At 35.7% G+C, this 26,300-nt stretch overlaps 1 protein-coding gene across 4 annotated transcripts in view; it reads right to left on the bottom strand.

The window, feature by feature from the left end:
* Nucleotides 1–26,300, bottom strand: part of DCC (DCC netrin 1 receptor) — a 1,128,596-nt gene that overhangs the window by 95,533 nt on the left and 1,006,763 nt on the right. For 2 of the 4 annotated variants that reach the window (XM_053902733.1, XM_019464024.2), the window contains exons 17-21: nt 25,844–26,076; nt 20,957–21,095; nt 15,965–16,072; nt 9,224–9,418; nt 4,295–4,327 (exon numbers count right to left, since the gene is read on the bottom strand). In XM_053902733.1, coding sequence (XP_053758708.1) covers nt 4,295–4,327; nt 9,224–9,418; nt 15,965–16,072; nt 20,957–21,095; nt 25,844–26,076 — 708 coding nt within the window. The remainder of the gene's footprint in view (nt 1–4,294; nt 4,328–9,223; nt 9,419–15,964; nt 16,073–20,956; nt 21,096–25,843; nt 26,077–26,300) is intronic. The other 2 variants (XM_019464026.2, XM_019464025.2) reach the window with 2 other exon arrangements.

The following is a 26,300-nucleotide window of genomic DNA, read 5'->3' as shown; positions in this document are numbered from 1 at the left end:
ACTGCCTTCTGCCTCCTCCTCTGAAAAACTGGGGAGATAATCTGTGGGAGTGGAAGAACAGCTTTCTTTTTGAAAGTGGATGCTGTGAAGTTCATTGTGCCCCCCACCCCTGTGCCCCAGATTCATATGCTGAATTCCTAACATCCAACATTAACCTTTATGGAAGCAACTAAGGCTAAATGAGGTCACAAGGGTAGGGCGTTGTTGTTCTGTTGGGAAGAGACAGGAGAGAGCTGGCCCTCCCTCTGCCCTGAGAGGACATGGCAAGCAGGCACCTGTCTGCAAGCCAGGAAGAGAGCTCTCACCAGAAACCAAACTGCCGGACCTTGATCTGGGACTTCCAACCTCCAGAACTGTGTGAAACAGATTTGTGTTGTTTAATCCACCCAGTCTGTTGCATTTGGTATTAGCAGCCTGAGCTGACTAAGACGGTGGAATTAGTACCATCCCTGTGTTTCCTGAGATAAAGGACTGTCAGTATCACATAGTTAGTGCTGTGACATCCCACTAACAAGATGACCCCAGACTGAAAGCTGCTTTATGCTTTGTTCTTTGTGGACTATTCAGAGATGGGGAAAGGGAGGCTGATATTGGCGAGATATCCATACACAAACTTTAGATACAGCAACCTTATTGACATATGTTGAACACATGGTGTGGGGTTGTGAATATATACATATGCAGGATGAACATACTCTGTGGTTAAGAACAGGGTTTGAATCATGGCCTTGCTACTTACTAGCTGTGTGTCTATGGGCGAGCACTTAAGCTCTGAGATTCAGCTTCTTCTTGCTAAAGTGGGAACAATAGTTGTATCTCACAGTATTGCAGGGAGGGTTAAATGAAAATTCTCAGAACAGTGACTGGTGGTAGAGCCTCACGAGAGTTCGTTTTACCCTCACAATGGTCCATATACACACAAACACATTCACAGGGTTCTTACAAAAATATGAAATATAAAAAAAGGAAAAAATAAAGCACAGCATTTCTATGCCCTCTGCACTCACTTCATATAGCCCATAGAATTTCCCTATCCTACCTGACCTTCCTAAATATTAAACTCTGTGGTTAATCTGTAAAATCTCATGATTACCTTCAAACTTATTGGCCACTTGTGCTTGGCAGAGACTAGAGGAAAAAATTAGGATGTGTAATAAGAGATAAGGGGCTGCAAAAACGGGGAATTACAGAGTAGGCTTAGATTAGAGGGATAAGAAAATGCTAGATATAATCATTTTATAACTACACAAGCTAAAAAAAAGAGTTCCATGTAAATTGTAAATTGAAATTTAATTTTCAAACTACTGCTATTACTCAGAAGAAAATATTTTCCTCAAATCACAGCTGATTCAAATAAATAACTGAATTTTTGTTTTCACATTTATGCACTGCAAGGCGTACATTAGACTCCAAGAAAAAGTAACTGTGACAGAAGTCTGCAAAGATACTTCATTAAACTAAATCAAAACTTTTCTTACTCTCTCTCTCATAAGTCAAATTTGACCCCATGCTTTTCCATTTAGGATTCATGTTTGTAAGGTTAACTCTGACCCAAGGTGTTGAATTTCCTCTCAACAGAAATTCAGCTCCTGCCATAGATGTTACTGTGGCATCACTTCACCATGGGAAGGAACAAGTGGGTCTGACAGTGGGCACAATAAAACATATTAAACTGATGTGCTTTGTGCTGAGAGTGGGAAGATTCAGAACAGCTTTCTCCTCTTACTTTGATCAATCTTTGAAGAATCTTCAACCTTGGTTATTTTTCTTCTATGTGGTCATGGACTCAGAAGACTAATTTTGTTTACAAAGAAATTTTGATGGCCAGTAAATTTCATATGCTTTCTTTGTAAGAATTTAAAGATCTTATTTATAACCACTAAATCATATGCTGTCAGTTCCTCTCAATTTTACAAGTGATTTGAGTTTGATGTAAAATTTAGAACAGTCTGAACAACTCTATACCAGCTGTGATTGAATAAGGCATCAAGTAGCATAATATGTGGCAGAATCTTTCTAAGTAGCATTAGATGAAGAAAAACAACAAGTGCCCAAATATGTTAATAGACTCAACCACTGGCAATAATTCTTGGGAATTCCTTTTTTCCCCTGATAATGGATTTGATTTCATTATTGATATGACAATCTGAGAAAAATCCATGGAAAGTATGTAGTCAAAGACACTGGGGAATCATTTATTCTGTTTTCTTTTATAAAAGGACCAGTTTACAAAATATTTTTTGGTAGCTTACAATAATATTAAACAGGGGTGCCTGGGTGGCTCAGTTGGTTAAGCGTCCGACTTCGGCTCAGGTCATGATCTCGCGATCCATGAGCTCAAGCCCCACGTCGGGCTCTGTGCTGACAGCTCAGAGCTTGGAGCCTGTTTCAGATTCTGTGTCTCCCTCTCTCTCTGACCCTCCCCCATTCATGCTATGTCTCTCTCTGTCTCAAAAACAAATAAACGTTAAAAAAATTAAAATAATAATATTAAACAAAGCAGTTAAGTGAAAAATAACAGCAAAATCCATTTATTAGAAAACTTAGGCATGTCATCACCTAAGTTTCTAACAATGTAAGTTTTCATCTGGTTCACTTACTTAAAAATTTTTTGGAGGGCGCCTGGGTGGCTCAGCCGGTTAAGGCTGAGTGGCTAGGCTCATGGCTAGGCTCGTGAGTTTGAGCACCGCATCAGGCTCTGTGCTGACAGCTCAGAGCCTGAAGCCTGCTTTGGATTCTGTATCTCCCTCTCTCTCTGCTCCTCCCCCACTTGTTCTCTCTCTCTCTCAAATATAAACATTAAATTTTTTTTTAAATTTTGGTGTGTTTTCTGTCTCTCTATTTTTCTAAATATAATTTCAAAAATTAGGAATTATCTGCCTATTTATTTTATAAAACCGCTTCTGCTAATCAATTATTCCAGCTTTGGATCTGGCCAGCACTAATATTTAATTTACCTGAGTAAATGTATGCTAACTGATCAGTGTTCATCATTAGTAGTTTACAAATATTACCATTTAGTAGATATTGATCTTTCAAAAATATTTTAAGTGGAAATAAGCAGAAGTAAGTTTAGGTGATTAATGGAAATGTTAACTCTGGGTAGACATTTTTATATATTGCTTCATTTTTATTCCTCCATGTGTGTAATGTCCAGAGCCATGTTCTCTGAAGCAGAGGCATGGTGGGAAGACTCAGAAGAGAGAAACCTGAAGACCGAATCATGAAATAAAATACTACTATGTGGACAATCTTATGTTAATGTTAACATTCAGATGCTCAATACGCAAACATTAAAAAGCATTCTTGTCGAAAGAATGTTTTCCTCCAATCTTACGAGATGGTGCCTTCTGAGACATGATGCCTGCACGCAGGTTCTGCTGACAGTAGACATCCAAAGCAAGACACAGAATATACAAACTGTAGACTCTAAGCCAGCAAATACTAACATCACTGACAACCAGTTGCAAAAACTTCTAAACTCCCCCTTTCTTTAAAGAATATAACATGCTAAAGAAAATACAACACATAAACTATTCTTGTTCTCCTCTAGAATTCTACTAATTACCTTTGGGGTAAAAATAATGGAATCCTAATTTATCAGTCTGAAAATCATGGTAATAGCAAATTCATATCTACCTGGGAATTGATGGATAACTCTTATTTATCTCCATTTTCCTTTGTGTAAAAACCATGCCTGTTTCTCTACATGAATCAGCTTTTAGCAAAAGAATGGAAGGAGAATAAAATACTCTGAATCAAACCAGCATCTGATTCATGGAATGAAAGCTTTCTGACTTCAAAAAGAACAATAGTAATGCTCTAAGAAAGTTGTCCTAACTTTGTTTTTATTTATTAAATGAAGCTTACCGTAGAGAAAAAGCTCACATGATTTATGGTTTTTCTCTGTAGAGCTACAGAACTTTAATCCATAGCTCATGAAAGGGTGTAAGAGCAGCTTGAAAATTATGCTGAGCTTAATTATACTTAATGTGAATTATTCAGAAGTGCAGACAGAGACTAAAAATTTATTTCATACAAAGAAGCTTGACATTTTAATTGGTCCTTCAGAATAGAGACAAAACAATTTCCTCTCAAGAAAATTTACATCTTCCCCAACAGACCTGCAGCTTCAGCCAAACAGAACTTCATTAACAAGATTAATTATCACGCCAGTGTCTGCTTCATCAGGTGTATGGCCCAGGTGATAAAAGGAATACAAAATAATGACTGACATTCCTAACAGATAGAATTGATTCAAGGAGAGAAAGGATGACAGATTGAGCCACCATACCTTGGTCATTAGCCATTTTGTCAGGGTGTTCTACTGCGGGGGAGAAAGAAATATTATTAGACATTGACACTTCCTAGCAAGAAAGCTGACACTTCAAATCAACAGTTTTGTTAGCAAGTTTTCGTATCAAGGCCAAAGCCCTGTTGAAATAAAGTTGATAAGGAACCATGGTTGATGTGATTATTTCTATTAAATAGTAGAGGAAAATAATGAAAACACTGGTTTTGCTAGGCGTGTTCTTAAAAATATGTGATTTGTTTTATTCCTCTACACCTCAACTCAAGAATGATTATCATGTGAGCTTAATTAAAATACAATACATACAAAAAAATGCATGCAATTACCAAATACTTATCACCCATATGTTTTAAATAAGCTAAAGAAGCTATTTTTTTGTCTTCAATTTTTTTTCAACAAGAGAACTTAACTAATTTCCACATGGATGGAGTAAAATAACAGAATATAATAAATATGTTTTAATCTAAATGATTTGATAAGTTTTTAGACCTTGTGGAGAAAACTCCTACTGCTCACAACTTCTGGCACATTATGAATACCGTTCTTGAAAATGATTTTTTTTTCAATTTAAAAATATACCTAAATTTTTTAAGGTGGCTTCTTTTCTATTAATAAAAGATAACTGTGTAGGAGGTAAGTCCATGGTATCATTACTTTAATAAAATTGTGATGTGACATTTTGACCAATGTCAATGTCAATCATTGTCAGTCTCCATCAATTAGAATTATTTCCCCTATCCTGGAGTTTCTTTGAGCTTCCAGTCTTCTGGGTTTATTGAGCTCAACTGTACTAAAACTTGACATGTAGGCTACTACCCTTGCTGTTTGCTTCTTTATATGTCTCAGTTAAACTCACACAGAGAGAAATACGATAGTGTTCCTAGGGCAGCAACCTATAACCCAAGCACCCTAGTTCTCACATTCTGGGTAGCTAGCAGTCTCCAGCAATTCCATCATCGTTGCTTGAAAAATAACTTAAAGCAAATATCTTAGAAGTGGTGGCCCTTCCTTTCCTGACTGAAGGTACACAAATCATTGACCAAAAGAATATATAGAATGGAAATACTTAAAAGCCCCTTTCAGATGAATAGGGTTTATGAATGTCACATCATAGAAGGACAAATTCCTAAACTTAGTTACAAATTTCTATCACTTTTAAAATAATTTCCTTTCTTTTATTTAAAATTAATATGTAGACAAATTCTATGAAAAAAGGGTAGACCGAGAAACATATCTTAATCTGTAATAGACTTTGAACGCTGAATGACTCTTTGGAAAATGTATACACACAAGAGTGCTTACTATATTAAGATTCTACCAGCTTTAAATAAATTTTATAAATGTCATTGTAGCTCCTCAAGATTTAACAAACATTTTTTTTTAATTCACCAGGTTGTCTAACCTAATCTTTCCTAGTCTAATCATCACAACTTAATTTTTTTCTTAATTTTCTCTCCCATTTCCCATTAAAGACTAATAACCTCTAAGGATACATTTTATTATAGTATTAGGAGACTGTTGATGAAAAGTGCTTTCGATAGGCAACTGCATTATCTAGTTTATAGACAGGGATAGGATTTTTACCGAGATCCTAATGTAGTTTTTGAGACACGACACTATGTTGTAGGAAGTGCCACACCAGGTCTCTGGTAAGAATGAGGAGGGATGTGTCAGGATCATATGTGACCATGCAATCCAGAAAGGGTGAAAGTTTGGCATCCAGAACAGGACACACTTGAGACACTACCCTAGTCAGCATCGCATATTTAGGGGACGTATGTTTGGGATAACATCAATAAAAGGGAAAAAAAACCAATTTCATCTCATTTTCTTCATTTCTCCCCTTTCTTACATATGTATTATCTAGTTTAAGGAAATTTTTATCAAGTGACAAGTAAATATATGTTATGGGCAACAATGTCATCCTATTCTTATCTTCTGGATTTGTTTTACTTTTAGTAATTTGGATTGGATATAACTTGAGAAATTTGAATGTCTCAAGAAAAATTATCAACTAGAGTATTTCCCAACAGTGATAAAATATATCCTAATAGTTACCTTTTATTAAAGACAAATAATGGCTTAAAAGTGTCATAATTTGTGTCTTGACTTTTTATTTGCCCCTGTCACTTGTCAAGAAAACCATGTATTTCGTCAAAAATAATTTGTAGACTAAAACTTTTTTGTATTCTGGTATGGAACTTTCAGTTCTATATCCTTAGATGGGAAAGATGCTCACTTCAGTATGATGATTAGGGATGCCCAGAGAATAGACCATACTTTAGTGCTGTTTCATTGCCAAAGACTCGGCTTTTTTGTGTGTAGGTGACTCCACCTCTTCACAGAATCCCACTTTGGTCTGTTTTGGAAGAAGCATCCTGTCTTCCTATTTCTTGACAGGCCAACATGGAGAAGCTTAGTTTACTGGAGAGGACAACACATGTGATAGGCAGAGATTGACATGCATCTTGTACCTCTTCCAAGGGTTTAACAGGGTATGGGTACCCTAATGGAGAGTATTTGGGGAAGCAAGGGGTATAACTGCAGAGTCCTATGTGGTTAGAGAATCAAGTTCAAGGTTCTTTTAATTAACATTCCAAAGAAACAGTCAGATGCACCACATACATGCATGTACACAAGGGTATTATAATTTAATCCCTTTTTAATTATAAATGCCATTTTCATTAACCAGTGATTACTGATTGAGTTTCCTATACCTCTCTTGCTGGTGGCTAAAACCAAAGACAAAATTCTAGTCTCTCATAGGAAATGCTACTCTCATTGCAAAGACTGTGTATGAAAGAATGAAGTTTGTAGACACCTGCCTGGGGCATGATTTGCAATGAAACACTTGCCTGTTACCCAGTAGACTACTGAGAGCTTTCTCAGCTTCAGGACAACATGTGAGCCTTTCTTGCTGTCAAACAAAGTTACATTCTGATGAACAGAGACCTTATGTTTTGAAGCAGCTTTGGAAACTAAAAATCTTAAATCAGAGAGCAGAAGCATGATTTGATGTCTTTAGGATAGATTGGGTTCATTGTGGCTTTAAATCTCTTATGAGTAATTTATTTGATGTAGAATATTTGTCATTGTAACATGTAGGATACATGCATGTACAATGTCAATTATTGATAAAGATAGGCAAGATCCATATTTCTAAATAATTTAGAATGCAATCAAGACACCTAAACCTTAGTTTACTATGTGACCAAGATTTGTTTTAAAATTGAATTGACTATTAATTGAGCATGACCTATTGAGGACAGACAATATTAAACATTCAAATCAAGATATTAGAAATAATGCTTGTGGACAATTATAACAAATTCCTGAATCTGTTCTCAGTTCTGAACATCATTTCATAGATGAATTTAAGGCACTTAAGGTAAATGGTACCAAATGAGATACAGAGTTCATTAAATAATCTACAGGACGGTTATCAGTGTGGGTCTGTAAATCCTGTGATCACTCATCACTCTGCTGTTTAATACACTTGGATGCCTTAAATCATCTTAAAGCCTCCCTGAGATCTCTAGTTGGCACACGATGTGAGCATGAAATTAATTTGGCACTTGTCTATAGATAAAGACGAAGCATTTGTGAAACAGTATCTAGTTACATTTCATGCTCCCACAAAATGAAGAACCAGTTTCCTTTCAGTTGCTCATTTGGAGTGAAACCTGATTTAGACATGAAGTCCTAAAAACCCAGAGAGATGAAGATTAACTCATTTCCTCCTGCCTCCCTCCCTCCCCAACTTCTCCTCTGTCGCTAAGAACTGTCACTAAGGCTTAGTCTGAATGCTTGTTTGTGTATTCTTGGCAAACTTTCAGATTTAGCTGTTACCAAGTCCAGCTTTGAAAGGCTAGCTCCTTCACCAGAATTCAAAAGTCTACTATTTATTAGGGTACCTTTCCTAGGGGAATTGAATGACTATACAATTATTCTAAGACTCTTCTTTCAATATGTCAACCAACTGAGTGAAAATGTCAACCATCCTCATGTTTCTAATTTTTCAGTTGTTTTCCATCATGTATTACCAAGTTTTCAGCCACATGTACAGACATAATGTGGTCACAGGTTTAAAAGAGAGTACCTGGCTTTAGAACAACACACATCATACCTAAATGTACATCTTTAAATATCAGCTATGAAGCATTCCATTTTTTTTCAATTGCTAAATTACAGAGGCTCTTGAAACCATTTGTCTCCCAGAAAAAATAATACTGTTCTAAAATAGTAAGGACTAACATGAAGTTTATTTTGATGTAGTCACTGTTCTTGGGCCTTACCATTTTTCTTTATGAAGATATAACTATGCTTGAATTGAGTAGCTATTTTTACTCTTGCAAGCATGGGGAGTTTTCTTCTAGTAATCATACTGTAAGATTTTTTTTTTCTTGTTGCTACCCTAGGTCTTAAAATAAACACATTCATTTTGTTTGAGATTTTCTGTCTTGCCATATCAACTTTTCTTTTTATATATAAGGATAATAGTTCCTCAAAGAAAACATTTAAAAGGGCAGTAGTATGGCATTCACATAATTCAGTGCTTTTTAATTTTTACTTCCTTACATAAAATGGCAAAAAAGTTTCATTATATTTTGAATAGAACCACTATACATGAAATCAATACAAAATTCCAAAAGGATTGTAAATGAAAAAAAAAAGTCAAGCTAAATATTCCTGCCTTGTGCCAATGGCAGAAAATGTGATAACAAAATAGACCTTTCTTTGACATGCTGGCTTTCAGCATAAAAATGTACATTTAAATTTATTTTTAATGTCCATTGTAGTCATGCTGCCAACAGACATGGCAAAGACAGTTCCTAACTCAGACTCCATAACTATTTTACAACAATCCCACAGAAAAAGAAAGGCTATACTGTACTAGAAAATGATTCAAACCTTTCAGAGTCCTGAAGAGGATGGGATCAGACAGGGGCCCAACTCCTTTTGCATTTCGTGCTTGAATTCGAAAGTAATACATAGTGTCAAGGTTGAGATCCATGATTTGATGAGTAAGCCGATCACCACTGATTGTTTCCATAACCCAGTCATCAATTGGTATGTTCTTATCCAAGGTATAAAACAAGATGTAAGCTGCATAAATAGATGAATTTAACTTTGTTTAGTATACTGACTGCATGCTATACTTCTGTTTCTAAACACTCATGTTTCCCAAATATAATTTGCAATGATTTTTTTTACATTCACAATCTATAACCTACAGTATTCACTTTGGCAAGTAATGATTTTTTTTGATATTGCAAAGATCAGACAAATAATTGCTTCAATGTACAGAATCTGAAAACTGAATAGACCATTTGAAACAAAAATATCTGCCATATTTAAAAATACAAGGTTTCTGCTGCCTATAAGTCCTGTGCATGGATTCCTGACTGACAGAAACACTGAGATAACAAATGTGTGTTGTTTGTGGTGATACCGTTACGCAGCAATAGACAACAAAATAGGCTAATGGTGACCTTGGCAATCTGCACTCCAGGTGATTTCTGTATTCAAACAAGTTCAGGAATCACTGCTTTAGTTGATATGTGGAATCTGTGCATTTTTGGCATCTGTTGAGATGTTGATGAGCAGATATGAATGTCTTATCATGCAGAGAGCTCAGTAAAAGATGAAAGACCCAGGTAAAGAATTCTGAAAAACTTAGAAAGACTATCTGAAACCTCCTTCTGGTTCATATTAAAATTGGAAGACCATAATTCAAAAGGGATTGGGAAATATCACTGGGCAAAGAAGTTGTTTCTGACTCATTTATAACAACCCCCATGATCAATATCAATACAATCTTCTAATATTTCTTGAGTCAGAATAGTCTCCATTCTTGTCCTGAATAGAAGACTCTGGTATTTTATTTATTTATTTGTTTGTTTGTTTGTTTGCTTGTTTTTAGCTTTTATTATGCGCATGTCTTATCTTTTCAAAGGGATACGAACATTCCTTTAGTTCAGGAGCCATATCCTATATTGCTTTTTATTCTTCAGAGAAACCAATAAAATCAACTTCACATAATAGGTATTGAAACTCAGTTATTGAATGAAATCTTCTGGCCAGTCAGCACATAATGTTTTACATTCATGACATTTAATGCAATTGTAGAGGTATTGTGGGCTGTTGTAAGTGTTCAATGACACTGAAAACTTGGAAAATTGTATTCTCATCTCAGGTCAGCCATATTTATTCCTGATTTTGTTTACTTATCAAATGAGAATAAAATGTTTGCCTTCCTTGTGTTTTGGGGATTTTTTTTTTCGTTCGTAAAAAGGATTCAAGTAAGCATTTAAAAATGACAATTCTGGCATCAAATAAGTAGGATTAAGTGTGTAAGCATCAGCTTTTGACAATTCCCAATTTTATTTGAAGTGATTCCCTGATACGTATGGGGAAGTCTTTTTTTTTTTTTTTTTTTTTTTTTTTTTGGTAAATTTGAGACCTGAGATGGAGAATAGAAACTTACTGCTACATCATTCTCTAATCATCAACTCTAAATTTTGGCCTTAGAGAAACCATATAATTTCATTTGGATGTATGAGTTTGGTGTGGGACTGAAGTCTTAGCATACGGATTTCCACACAGGTTAGAACGAATCCGTTTGTTTCCCAGAACCTTTTTGTACCTATATGTTCATTTCTCTGTGTCCAAGTTTTTTTCTTCATCCTTTTTATTACTTAAAAAAAGTCATTTTAGAGAGAGACAGAACATGAATGAGGGAGAGGGGCAGAAAGAAAGAGAGAGAGACTCTCAAGCAGGCTGCATGCTCAGCGTAGAGCCTGACACAGGGCTTGATCCAACGACCCTGGAATCATGATCTGAGCTGAAATCAAGAGTCAGACGGTCAACTGACTGAGCCAGCCAGGTGCCCCTCTCTTACTTTTTTCTACTTTCTTTTTGTCTCTTACCCACCATAACCAGCCAAATAATGAAAACTATATCCTGTGTTGGGTGATAAGACCTGGGATTGTTAACACAAGTGGGCACTCCTGCTAGAATCACATTTGTCTAAATACATATAAAATGTAACATCATACATCTGTCATTTTGACTAGTTATACAAATAGGTAGTTGTAATTCCAAAAGGAAAGTGTCAGAAAATGTGCAATTCCACCTTTCTCCTCTCTTCTGTCTTTTTCTGTACTTATTCCTACAGACCAATGATTCCCTTCCATGGGTCACCTGCTAAGTATCAGGAAGACCAAGATGATTCCTACTAGCAAGGAGCTCAGCCCAGTATGAGCTCTTCCTCTTTCAAAAACTGATTCTGATAATCATGTATATCAATAGATATATAATGGTGGACTCACTTCTTCCTTCTTTGTGGTAAAAAAAAAAAAAATACTAAAAAAACAAAAACAAAAATAAAAAAAACCACCAGGCTATGGATTCAGGAAGACCTGACTTCAAGGTCTATCATTTCCTGGCTTTGCAACCTTGACCAACTTGCTTAATCTAAGTATGTCTCAATATTCTCATCTGAAAATAAGTTGCTATGAGGTAATGCATTGTTGGAATCTAATATAGGTGGGTATTCATATTATAATATCTTATATATAGTGACTACGTAGTAAATGCTCCATCAATTCATTTTTTTCTCTCCTTCCTTCCTTCCTTTCTTTTTTCTTTTTTTCTTAATATTAGTAAAGCTTAAGGAAGTGTCATATTTGGAAGAGCTAGAACTTTGACTTCGAGTCAAACAATAGATTTAATAGCAATTCAATGATTATTCTACTCGATAAATATTTATTAATTAACTACTAAGTGTCAAGAATATTGCTACTGAAGACAAAGTATTGATCAAAATCTGAAACCTGTTTTTATGGAATTTTCAGCCACATAATAAGCGTTTAGATTTTTCTCTCCTGATTATATGAGAAGGGGAGGTGGAGGAAGAAGTCAAGATGGCTAAATTTCCAACTTTGCAATGGGGTGAGCCTGAAAATTTTTTAAATGATGGGAGTTAGAATATTTAGACACGTCTGACTGTAATGAGTGCTCAGTGGGGCCACAATCCTGGACGGTCTTACAACCTATTACAGAATATAAGAATGCATTATTTGGCTGGTTATGGTGGGCGGTAGACAAAAAAAAAAAAAAAAAAAAAAAAAAAAAGAACAAAAAGAGAAAGAAGGGAGAGAGAGAAGGATTGGGGAATAGTAGGAGGTGCCGATAAAACAGGCAAGTGGAAATGTATAATATGAGGTAGGATATGCATGTTTAGAATTCCTTGGATGGAGATGCAGATTTCAGAGACATGAGTTTGTATTCACCGAAGCCCTGGCTATACTATACACACTTTTTCAGATAAAGTAACAAAGAGAACGAAAAGATCTATTTAAGAAACGGCAAATAAAATGTCTGCTAATAAGACTGAGAAGCTCTAGCCTGAAATTGGAAAGAAAAGTGGGTAGGTGATCTTACAAAAGTCAAGAGGAAAGAGAATTTAAGAAAGAGGAAAACAGGACTAGAACATCAAATGACACACAAAAAAGATAACGTAGTCTTATCCATTGGATAGTACTGATAAGGAAACAATCTCTGAAGACCTAACTTTTTTTTTTTTTTTTTTTTAACTATGTTGGTCTCTGATGTTAATGTTGGATGCTGCATTTATTTAGATCAATGTTTCAAAACTCTAGCTGTACATTAAAATCACTTGGGGAGCTTTTAAAATATAGCATGCTCAATCCTTTCTCAAATAAATTAAAACATAAATCAGTTGAGAATCACTGATTTGAACCAGTTGAATACTAATAAGCTGGAGCAAAACGTAGTGTAATAGTGAAAAGTATGAACATGAGTTTTAAATCCTAGCTCTGCTACTTCTTGGTTATTTGACTCTGGGAAAGTTATTTCCCCTAGAAATCTCTCGTCTCCTTATTTTGAGGTGGAATAATAGGAAGATGGAATCCCTTATAATACTAAAGTGCTTAGCATGATGCCAAGCATATAATAAATTCTCTCCATTCTCTCCTGAAAATCTCAGCACAAATTCCTAAGCTGCCAGTTTACGATCAAGGAATCTAGGCATTGGCATTATCTAGATCTCCTTCTTTGTCCTCTTTTTTGTTTAATCTTTTTGAAGTATATATATTTACAAATTGATGCTTGGTTCTATGCAGAGTACATGAGTAAAGCCACACCCTAGAATGGATTTCAAATGGGAATAATAACAGCTGATTTGTTTTAGTTCTCACTGGACATCAGAGACGTTTCTCAGCAGTTTATTATTACATTCTACAAAAGAAGTTATATTACTATCCTTATTTTTATGTATGAGAAAGTGACCTTAGGAAAGTTAACTTACCCAGGTATCTCCCTCAGAAGCTTAGGGTCCTAACCACCCTGCTCTACTGCTGTGTGCATGCAAGGACTTGGGAAACAAAAGAAACATAAAGGTAGGATGTGAGCACATTCTGCCACATCGGCACATACACGCTCTGACACTTTGGAAAAGAGCTCACATTTCCTTTGTACTTTAGAGAAAAACACAGTGTAGTAAATCTGGGCCCTCTGCTATATGGTATTTTGAATATTTCGGCATCCTGTTTCCTGGAAGTAATTTCACTGAAAGAATCAATATGTATGGAATAGAAACTATCTTAAGGGTTTTGCTCCCTGTTGAGTTGAGTCCAATTATCTCAACTTGATCATAACAATTTTGTTTCAATAAATAAACTAGGCTTTTGACGGTAAAAAGTATTGCCTCCCATACTTTTATCTTACCATTGTGAGAGATTGGATACCGAACATACAACTTTTTTTTTTTTTTTTTAATTTTTAACGTTTATTTATTTTTGAGACAGAGAGAGATAGAGCATGAATGGGGGAGGGTCAGAGAGAGAGGGAGACACAGAATCTGAAACAGGCTCCAGGCTCTGAGCGGTCAGCACAGAGCCTGACGCTGGGCTCGAATTCATGGACTGTGAGATCATGACCTGAGCCGAAGTCGGATGCTTAACCGACTGAGCCACCCAGGCGCCCCAGAACATACAACTTTTAGTAACATATGTGGAGAAGGTTTCTTATACATGCACTGTCACTTTGGCACACAGAATTTTATTTCTTAGATTAATTTGCATTTCTTAATATGGAGCAGACTTCCATTTTTTCCCTGAAAAAGCAAAATTAAGCTTCCTTTCAGAGTTGAAAACACATTCCATTGTTTACATTGACTATTTGATGAGATTCATTTCAATAAGAGTGGAGAATTTGGGTAGTATATGACTTATTTTATCCCTTACCAAAAAATATGTACTTTTTCCATCAGAACTTGTTTTTACTTAGACAACTTCTATTCTGTTTTTTTCTTCTTAAGCTTATTATCTGTTGATTTACCATATGCTTATAAATAACTGTTTATAACATAATAAAAAAGTCATCATGTAAACAAATCAAAATCTAAAAAAAAGCACTGAAATAGAACCAATGAAAATACATCATAACACTGAGGGGAAACAGAAAGAGAAAATTAGAATGAGCCAGGCTCAGTTTTAGAAAGTCAGGCAGAGTGACAACTCAGCATATAAGATTTTGGGGAGATTTAATATCCCCCTTCTTTTTCTGTATTTGTCAGATCAAATGAAAATTCTGTTTGCTATTGCACTAAGAGCAATTTCCTAGAGAAAACAAGTCTTCAACTTAAATTTAAATCTCATTTGGAATTTTCACATTATCTTTTCATTTTGGAAAATTCAGAAAGTAACTCACACAAAGTAAGTGTGCCATCTGAACTGTAATTTCCAAGCTTATCTCTGTTATCACAGAATGACTGAATTACTTTGCTAATTTATAATAGTGCTATCTACTTGTATGAAAAAAAAGAAGAAAAAGGAGTGACTCTTACATATGCCTAACCCAATGGTTCAAGTTAATTAGACTATAATGTGCACATTTTTAGTTATACAATATTTTTCATAATAATTATATGCTATGGAGACATCTATTAAAAGCCTAAAGTGATCATTTAAATGCAAAATCCCTGATAGAACTCCATTATATTTTTCATACTAAATTAACATTACAGGCTTCTAATGGATGCTTTAATTAGGCATTGATGTTATCAGCAATATTTGGCAAAATAAAATGTGTCACTGTGAAATATTCATTAAGTTCAATTTCTGTCAGTCAATATTAAGTATTTTATGAACCTTATGATTTAAGTAAGAAGCTAAAAGCTAAAGTGAGGAACTAAAAACCTCTTTTGTATGTGCCATTCAAAAATACATGGTCATTAGGTGTCTTTTGTATTTTATAACTGCCAAACAACCAGCTTCTTGTTAGTCATTTATGCTCAGAGACATTCCATTAGAAGGTTGTCCTAATGCTCCACAAGATGAAAGACAAAAGGTCTATACTAATTAAAATACACATCCTTCAAGAAGCAACTCAAGTGAAATGTGTGTGTGTGTGTGTGTGTGTGTGTGTGTGTGTGTGCATATTTGTAGGCACCTTTAGAAGAAATTCCATGGTCAGTGGGGGGCAAGAAGAGACAACCAGAAAGCATCAGGGAGTACACTGAAATTCTGGGATGGAAAACAAATACACAAAAGGCATGGACAGTACACACGAGGTAAGCAATCGCAGGGCAAGCAGAGCAATGCTGGGAATGTAAGCAGAGATGCTTACCGGTAATTTTCCCATTGGCTTCCAAGGGAGGCTGCCAACTCACAATGACAGCACGAGGCTTCCCTTCTCGAGTAATGACTGTCAAATCCTTGGGAGCAGAGGTCGGGGCTACGAGAAGAAACAAAGACAAGGCCTTGTCATTGGATGTGAAAGAAAACAGACGTTTATGAGACTTCTAATCATGATGTTGACACTCAGAATCCGTCGTGCAGTATATCATGTTTATCCTACCAGTTTCGATTTATTTCAAGTGTTTTAATTAAACAAGCAAACAAAAATACAGAAATTAATGTTTTTTCCATGGAAGTCAAATGACATCCAATATGGAAAAGAGAACAGAGTATGTGTGAATACAGAGAAGAAAAGTATAACGGATATTTCCAAGTGAGCACCACACTAAACATTTAAGAATTATTATAAGAACAAAGAAATGCACACATACTTAGTGAGACTGATGGCTACCTGTCTCCAAGAGACAGAATTCTGTACCAACTGTAGGATTTATAAATACAAATGTCACCTAATTCTATATTTTCTTAAAAGCAAGAAGAAGAAAAAAGAAAAGAATGTACTTAAATGCATTAAGATGTTTTAACCATCTTGCCTAGGTAAACATACTAGGTTATCTCCTAACAAGAGGGCAAAAAAAATATTTGAAAATAGAAGAGGTATGGAATCTATGAAGGTCTTAGTATCAGCCTGGCGTGGAATAGGAAGGCACGAAACTCTGTCTTTCTTAGAGTTACTTTTCCTACATGTTGTTGAGGGGGGGCAGAATTTATCACCCCAAAATATGCCTCTTTGGCCTAAAGACTATTTTAGGCTGATTATTTCAAGACCACAATAGACATCAGAAAAGCTCTGCAAATTTAGTAGATGTTACCCTTTTATAAGAGAAATTTTATCTGTAAGAGTGTCTCCCTCTAGGTACCAAGAAGAGAATGACAAAATCTCTAGAAACTTTTATTAAGGAGAAGGTAGGAACTTAATTCTGCATTACAATGACACTCTTGTTTCTTGTGATTTGCCTGAAAACCTCCCATAACTGGCTTCCCACCCCACAACATACTCTTTTGTTTTTAGTTGGAGATTGTATATAAGGTGACGGCTTGGGACATTTTAGGGAGTAACACAGTTTTCCTGGGTATCCTCCATGTATACAGGAGGTATACAAGTTTTTAAACTCCTGTTTGTTTTTCTCCTATTAATCTATCTTTTATTATGGAGGAGTCTCAGCCAAAGGCCTAGAAGAATAAAAGGAAAATTATTTTCCTCTCACATTGTGCTCAACAAAATTTTAAATATATTTTATTTTATTTTTAACGTTTATTTTTTTATTTTTGAGACAGAAGGAGACAGAGCATGGGGGGAGGGTCAGAGAGAGAGGGAGACACAGAATCTGAAGCAGGCTCCAGGCCCTGAGCTGTCAGCACAGAGCCCGACGGGCTCGAACTCACGGGCCGGCGCAAGATCATGACCTGAGCCGAAGTCGGATGCTTAACCGACTGAACCACCAAGGCGCCCCTGAATATATTTTAAAGGTGGCAGTACACTGGCCAAGCCAGTCCACTGTCTTCCAGGCTTCTTTAGACCTGCTTTTTCACTGTCTATGCTTTGAAATGCAGTGAGTTTTCCTTCTAGGCAATGCACAATGCTCCAAGTCGATTATTGATAGTCTCTTTTAGTCACCCTCAGTTTGACCTGGGAAATTTCGGAACATATCTTAAGTTTTATGAATGGGTTCTAGAGGTATTTCCAGATCTCTGCATAAGAATGCTTGTGTATTACAAGAGAGGTACAGTTTGGTCCTAATTCTGAATTCTTCGCTTTTACCATTCTCTTTGGCACTTCTGTTGGCCCTGTCATGGGGAATCTGAGTTACTGTACTTCCAGTTTCTCTTCCCGAATGTAATTTCAAGTGAAGGAGACGCCAAACATTTCCATCTAGCATAACATTTATTTCCAATGCCCTAGTTCTCAAAGCCACTAGTATTCCAGGTTAACCAAAGCTGCACCTTATTATAATATCCTGACAAGGTACTTAATATATTTAAATTAAAAAAAATGAAAACAGGAAGAGAATACATAGGTCTAGTGTAGTTGAACCCTGAGTAAAGAAACTACATATGTATATGGTTTAAAGAACCAAGAATGAGGCCATTCTTGCAAGAAAAGTTCTGTTACAGCAAAATATCAAAGAGGCAATACTCTCTTAAAGATGGATTAGTCTCATAAAGAGTTCATTGAAGATATTTTCTAAGCCAGAGATAGGAAGGTAACATATAGTCACAAATTGACTTAGAGTATTATACCAAGCATAATAAGGAATTTTCTGATTATGGAAGCAATTAAAAGATCTGTCTTTCTAACTACTCAGAATAGTGTGTGTTTTCTTAACTGGGTTAAAATTCAACTTGATGGCTATTTAGAAAACAGTTAAATGGTGATGATTAGACTGCTTTACTGAATCTGTTACTATTTTCAAAAAAGATAAAAATGACTTCAACTTTACCTAACAAAATAATACACTGAAGAGGTGGTTATTTTTCAAAAAAAAAAAACAAAAAAAACAAAAAACAACCCAATAAAACTTTTCTAACAGCCAATCTATTTCAGGTGTTGTGCAAGTTTTTCTTTTTCCTCAAGCCATGTGAATGTTGGTGAATAGCGATTCTGGTATTGCGATCAAGAGCTTAAATGTTTAGGATTATCATATAAGCTGCACACTGTTTGGACAGGAATGTGGCTCTAACAACTTCAGGGATGTGTACTGAATCCAGCAGAACATCTCTGGTCTGTTCCTCTCCAATCTCACAGGTTCCGCCCAGAGGAGACCTTTTAGAAATTCTTCACTGACTACCCATCTTCTTTGGATTAAATGTAAATAAATAACAAATAATAAATACCAGGCCCTGATATTTACACTTCACTTTCTTTTACAGCCTCATTTCCCCTTGTTGCCCCATGAATCTTGTGGTCCAGTCGCTCTGAACCATTCACAAGTGTCTCTAGAAGACATCTTTCTGATACTTGCTCATGTATTTTTGTACATGCTGCTCCTTTCCTTGGAAGTTCCTGGAATAGGTACCTGATGATCCTCCCTGGCCATAGTTCAATTATTATTTCTTTTGTGAAACTCTCCTTTATTTCTCTAGACAGAATTTATATTTGGCTCTGTTTGTTCAGATTCTAACTTGCCCAACACTCTATGGTTGTATTTCATATATTATTTCAGTTTATTTTTTTGCATTATTTCATTATTTCAGATGTCCTTCCAATTATTTATATTTTACTTAACTAGAATAAAATTAAGGATTTATCACCTGGACAGAATGAAATGTTTTATTTCAAGGATTTACCAACCACTCTTACCCTTGTCATAAACAATTCCAGCACAAGAACATAACTATGTGGCCCTATACAGTCTTTAATGTTACTACAGAATTAGAAGCAAACGTAGTGTTATTTCATTCAGTTCATTTCCTTCTCACAGTTCTAAAGGTCTGAAGACACTTGTGAATTATTTCTTGCTTCTCATCATCACCCAGAGATCTCATCCACATGCTATTTACACTTTTGTCCAGATCATTATCTGTTTTGACAATCACCCTGCCTAAAACCACTCTCTAGCAGTTAATATCTTTTTGTCAGAAATGGGTCTCACTGCTAGTACCCCTACAAGGCTATGCAGTTGATGAAAAATCAAGAGAATACATTTATCAATTCAGATTTTAGGGTGCATTTTATGAAAGGGAAAAATGAATGAATTTGCTTGCTTTAAGAGGAAATTACTACTCCTTCTCTTTCATTCAGGGAAGACCTAATGTCTTACTGGTTTATGTTTAACTCCTTTCATTTCCTTTTAAGTAAAAAGGAAGAGCAGGGCCTTTATTCTCCCCATGGTACATAATTCACTCAGCATGTCTCATTCTTCCTTTGAAGCTGTGAACATTGGCATCTAGGGCAGAATTCTAGGAGAAAGAGTTAATATACGTAAACATGTAAAACAGAAGAAGATGAAAAAAAAAGAAGGATGTTGAAATTAAATCCGACAAACTAGAAAACTTCTTATAGAAAGAAGTATCCTCAAAAATGTAACAATATTAACAGCAGACTCTCTGAGTTAAAGTAGTAGCTTGGAATAAGGGTCACAATTGCAATGCCACGGGACAAATTCTAATGGAAAAAGAAATTCAACTTACCTGAGAGTTTTATTGGTACAGCTTTATTTTTAATTCGGAAATGTGTGGTGTAGTTTACCCCTAACTAGAATACCATGAAACCAATCCAAAAGCATGTTGATTCCCTATTCTTCAGATGTTGGATTTCTGTGAACTATAAAAGCCAAGTGTACTGCATGTCTGTTAAGGTTATGAATTCAACGTTTATGATCCATAGTAAATGTGACTGGTAAAAATTTACAGTGAGTTACATTTTCCTGCGATTTGAACTATTTCAAATTGCATGAAGGTTTTTCCATTGTGTTGTCTTATTGCCAAGGAGTGAACATAACCACAAGGAAACTTCTTCCCATACCCAGTTGTGGTTATTTATGGTAAACATTACAATGTGATCATGGCTGTAATGCAATGTTTTATTTTGTATCTAATTTCTTTCCAAAAAAGTAAATGCCCACCATGACTACTAATCAAAGACTCAAGTGTTTTGGACAGAGTTCAGTGCATGGATTTCTGCTTTCACTTAAAGGAATTGAGAAAAAAGATTTATATTCATTTAGATCCCTGGAGTTAACACCCAGATTAAAACCAGATTATTCAATGTATTGAGGACTCATTTTCTTCTTTTGTAGAGTGGAGAGGATAATACTAGATATGAAAGTACTTTGAACTACAAAGAATAAACTATTTCCTGCGGGACGAGGTGGGACTTAGACATCATAGTGCACATATATTCTGATACCCACAAAACCTGGGAAATACCGTTACCAAATGCCAAGAGTCAAAATTTCGAAGCAAGCCTTTCTTCACATACCTGCTTCATATGTGGTGGCGTGGGCAGTCATGCTCCATGTGCTTGACCTTCTGTTTTTTGTTACCATGACCGAGAACTCATACATCGTGTTGGGTTTGAGGCCTGTTGCTGTGTAACTCAGAGATGTTGTGTCTTCTGACTGTACAAGTGGGACATAAGCAAAGAGAAAAAAGATGAACTCTATCAACTTGGTAAATCAAAACATGTACAGAGACTACCAAATAACCAAAAAAGAGTCTATTTCCAAACAGCATAAAAGCTGTGACACAGAACTGGCTCTACTTCCCTTCTGTCAACCAGTTTACACTGGCTGATTATATATCTAAAACACGGTGGATAAAATCAGATGTGACGTTGTCCAGAGGGGCGGCCAGCTGATCGATTTTCCAAGGAGGGCAATAACCAGGAGGGCAAAAACTGTCAGGACCAGTTCTGTTTGCTTCTCAGTTCCATTTTTAAGGCAATCTTCACTGACTTTAACTGTAATTTGTTTGTAATAATCAAAATCTTTTTTTTCCAGAAATTTTAATTTATGTATTTTAAGTAGCTCACCATGATTGTTTTTCACAGTAATAAAATTAGTTTTTAGAGTTCTACTACTTGTGATTTTAAAAAAAATCTTTAGAGGACAAACTTTTAGTGATCCCAGAATCTATTTTAGTATTATAAAGAAAAAAGACAAAAGCGATGTTGTATTATGTGGTTTTCTTTTGTCCAGTGTTCACATTAAACACACATTTAAGTATGGTCACTGGAGCAACTGATTAGGAAGGGAATGACAAATTGGGTAAGTATTAAAAGATTATATTAGTGTTAATATTATTTGTCTCTTGAAACCATTCTTTTTCAATTAAATAGCAGGTTAAAGATATTTTAGTAGAAAGTAAATTATCTATTTTTATTGCTTACTCAAGAAATCAAGATGGTAATGAAAAAAATACGTTAATCTTCCAGGTTAATGCATATTTTCCACATGATCAGGCAAATTTAGCCCATTTATGCCTCTATGATACTTGTAAGTATCAGGTTATGCTTGGTATTTAAATCTTGACCCTCCTCCAAAGTTTCATATTTATTTCTACTTTTATATTCACTATCTTTGTTATATATCTATGTCTAGAAAATCAAGGAAAGATCTTTTTCCCCACCTATGTCACACCTATCTCCTCCCATACTACTGTAGTGTGGTATATCTTTTTTATTGTACTATGAATCCTTAGATTATAGCTATGAAAATCCTACATTTCATTACAAAACCAAATAAATATTTAACTGTACTAATAACATTTTGATGATGTGCCCATCCATCCTATTAAAGTGATAACCTCATAAACATCTATCAGAAGCTCTTCTTTAAAAAAGCTATAAAAACGTGGGCCCTAAGTAAATGTAAAAATACATTGTAGACTCAGGAAGATGGAATCCCATCAAATAAAACACAACATAGGCAGCTAGTATCTGACATGCTGAAATATAACTTCCAATCCTGTCTTCTTCACTATCATGAACCCTTCTAAGTCTTACAAATGGAAATAAGGGGCGAAATGGGATGATGATGATGAAATACTTCAGTTAGGACAAAAGGATCATACTTTTTATAAAACTAGTCTCTCTGACAATAAAACTCACTGGTGTTTGGGAGACCACTAAGTAATATTGTCCTTGTTTGCGTTTTAGAATGACATACTTGCATTCTGTAAATACCATGAATTCACTGTTTTCTCGGGAACTTCATGGAAGGTCGTTGCTCAGAATAAATCATTAGCCTAGAAGTACTTTGGAAATTCACGGTCAGCTATTTTTGTGAGCATAGACTACCCAGGTACTACCTCTCTGAGCCTCAGTTTGCTCATCCATAAAATGGAGATAACTGTAGCACTGACCTCCTGGCATTATTTAAAGTGTAAAGTAAAACATAGTATCCAACCCAGGGAAGCTTTAGATAAATGTTAGCTACAGTATTTCATGCATTGTCTAATGTGATATTTAACTTTACAAATGCATTAGGTTCCCTATTGGGAGGGATATCTTGAGGGTGAAACTGAGTCTTGAAAAACTCTGTACCTTCTGTAATCCCCATGTTATATCTGGTAAGCACTGGTCAATACTCAATGAATGGGTTTTGAATAGAAATTTGTATAAAACATCATGTGATTAATCATTTTAGTAGAAACTAAATTACAGAACATTGTTCCTTCTGATAAGGAAAATCAAAACAGAGCTTTAGACAATCAAAATATAAATGTCTGGATTATGGCTTGATATGGGATTACATGAAGTAGAAGGGTACTCCCGTGGAGATAGCCTAGAATAATGCCATAAGGTCATGCAAACTCTAGCTGTAGTTTCATGGGAAATTGTTTTTCAAGTTATACAACCTATCTGTGTCTTCATAAAGGGATCTACATACATGCTTAATTACGGAGGAGCTTATTTTTTTTACAATAGGTGTGAATAATCTAGTCATATAGATGACAATGAGATTGAGTAAATTCAGTGACATGACAGGACACAGCAAAACCAATGCTTGTGCCCGTGGCATCTGACTCCATGTACTGATTTTTCTCCCTCTATCTTGTGCATGCTCTGCCTACCTTCTAAAGCTGTACTGGGGAGTGAAATGAAGTAATGGGCAGGAAAGTAGTTTGAAAAGCTCACAATGTAAAATCAAAGCATTCCATTACCATTATTTGTAAAACTTAAGTTTATTGTACTACTTTCTAGGGGACGAGATACGTTCTGTATTTATCTTTGCTACCCAACGTACTCCACTCTGTCCTCTAACTCTCTTTTTCACAGGGTGTAGATGTAGAGCATGGGTGCGTAAGAAGGGGGACGGAATGTTAGTAACTAAAAGCCTTAGGTCAGGGAAGATGGTGGGAAGAGGAACATTTAAAATCTTTGTTTTCTATTCCCAGATATCAATCCATGAGAGAAATCAGCCTCCACTTACAAAATAGCTTTTGGGTTGAGTCTGACTTTGCAGGCATTCTTTGTGAGACTCAATAATTCTGTGTCTGCTGTATTAACTATTCAACTGAAATAATTTGCCTCCAGAAATTTTGGAACTTAAGCCATTATGCAGAGAACACTCATTGTCCCTCAGAACATTTCACATACTGGCAAAGTACCCATTGCCATTCTGTGAAATGAAGGTATCGAGAAAGTACAGCCATTATGAACATAAAAATTTTAAGGTAGTCTTTTAAAAGCAAACTTAGAATCGGGCAATCTGTATATAAAGAGAGACTTAAAAAAATGTTCTCATGTATTTCATTGGTTGTCCTATCTGATAATGTTATCTTTATTTATAGTTCTGCTGAGTCTTAAATCTAATACTGCAAGGAGATGGATAGGGTACTTACAACATATGTTATATCAATGATACTATTTGGACTTGCCTGGAGAGTGTTTCCAAATACCTGACCTAGCAGGGCAGCAGTAACAAAGAAAGCTTTTTAAAATGTTTTCACCTAAAAACTGATATATGATGAAATGTGAGTTTTATGCCACTTAAAATTTCAAAAGAGACTAGAAGGAGATCCAGCATGGCTACAGGAAGAGAGAGGCAGATTTAGAATATTATTGGTGGGATTTTGCTTTATCTCCAGGTTCTTTAGAGTCTGACACTCCCAAAGGATACTGTCATCCCTGAAATCACCACTGGCTAGAGGCAGGATTAAGCAAGATGGCAGTTTAGTGGAAAGAACACTGGATAAAATATCAGGAGGTTCAAATTCTGAGAGCTATTGCAGTAGAGTGGTAAAGAGAAGGCACCTAAGGGTCATATGAAGAAGCAGGAGGACCAGGATTGAACTATTGGTTCCTTGGTTATTTGGTTATTGGGTACCATGTATGATCTTATTTTTAAAGCTACCTTCTTGATCCCAAATCCTCATCTTGTAAAGCTTTATATTTTAAAGGAGCATTCATATATTATCTCACATGAGTAGCTTATGAATTTGAAGTGTAGCAATGGAACTGAGTGTCTCACCCATTGCAAAGTTATAAATAATATGTTAAGTAGCGACAGCTAAGCTGTGTTTAACTGCCTCTATAATCTAGTGCAGTTCTAGGAGCACAGTAGGTACCTGATAGTCACCTGTTGCTTTTCTCATTTGTGTCTACATTTTGTGTACTGTTTGTATATACTAATATTGTGGCAAGCTTAGGAGGTAACAAAGTTGTGCCCATATGTAACTATTTGTTGGAGTTACTTAGGCCGGCTGACAGAGATTTAAAAGTAGTGAAGAAAATGCCTCAAATATCTATCTCTACAGAGCTCTTAACAGAGTTATGGGATGAGTCAGTGAAAGGGGTTGGTCTCACTCATATTAGTCAAACGGGAGTGTGCACTGTGGTTTTCTTTACCACATGAGGGTGTTTCAAGGCTAACTGAGGAAGTAGATGCCAATGGCTTCGAGTGCTTTCTAAAGACCTTGTTACAAAATCTTCTGTGTTCCCAGTCATATTCGCTGTCAAATGAGTCTCTGTAGCATTAATAGGGTTGCCTTTGGTGTCAATCTAGAGTCCAAATAAAAAGAAAGACACCAAAATCTATCCAGAAAACTGATGTGGAGCCCTGATATTTTCAAAGAAAAATGGCATTCCCCTGTACAGAATCAAATTATTTATACAGACGCAGCATCTGGTGGAACTCAAATAACATTTTGCATTTCTTAATGTTTTTCTACCTTGCCTTAGAATTGTTTCCTAAGATACAATTATTCCCATTCTAATTTTAGATATTGAGTTATTAAAATGCCTTGTCTTCCACTTAGTGCCACTGTAGCAAAATGACTCATGACAGCCCAGGAAGCATTTAAAACAATGTATTAAGCAAATGACAGTTCACTTCAAATTTTACACTATCAGTTAGAACTTCACCTTGTATTTCGCATTCGCAGAAAAGCTGGTCCTCCACCGGACAGTGTAAAGTCGCACTTCAGATGTTTTTTGGTTCTTAGGGACAGAGTTGTCTGCCCAGCTGACCCTCACAGCATCGTGGGTAAGAGCCACAGCCTGTACACCTACTGGTGGGAGCATGGGGGTGGAGACATCTGGGACCGAGGTGGGGAAATCATCAAGCAAAGGATAATAATCAACTGGGTCAGTGGGATCTGGGTTTAAAAACCCGCCAAATGAAACAAACAAATAAATACATAAATAAAAGAGTTAAAAAAATAAATATCAGTGGTAACACATCACAATGAGTTAAATGCATGGCAATAATGATGAAAGGGAACATGAGAAGAACAGAAAAAAATACAATTAATTCAATCGGAAAACTCATTAGAAACAGTATTGCTATATTATAAAAATAACTGACTATTTTCTATAATTC

The sequence above is a fragment of the Panthera pardus genome, unplaced genomic scaffold (assembly GCF_024362965.1).
Source record: "Panthera pardus isolate Hobbes unplaced genomic scaffold, ASM2436296v1 HiC_scaffold_15, whole genome shotgun sequence".
Taxonomy (NCBI): Eukaryota; Metazoa; Chordata; class Mammalia; order Carnivora; family Felidae; genus Panthera; species Panthera pardus.
The sequence above is the reverse complement of the archived record's forward strand: the minus strand, read 5'-3'. Positions and strand labels throughout refer to the sequence as shown.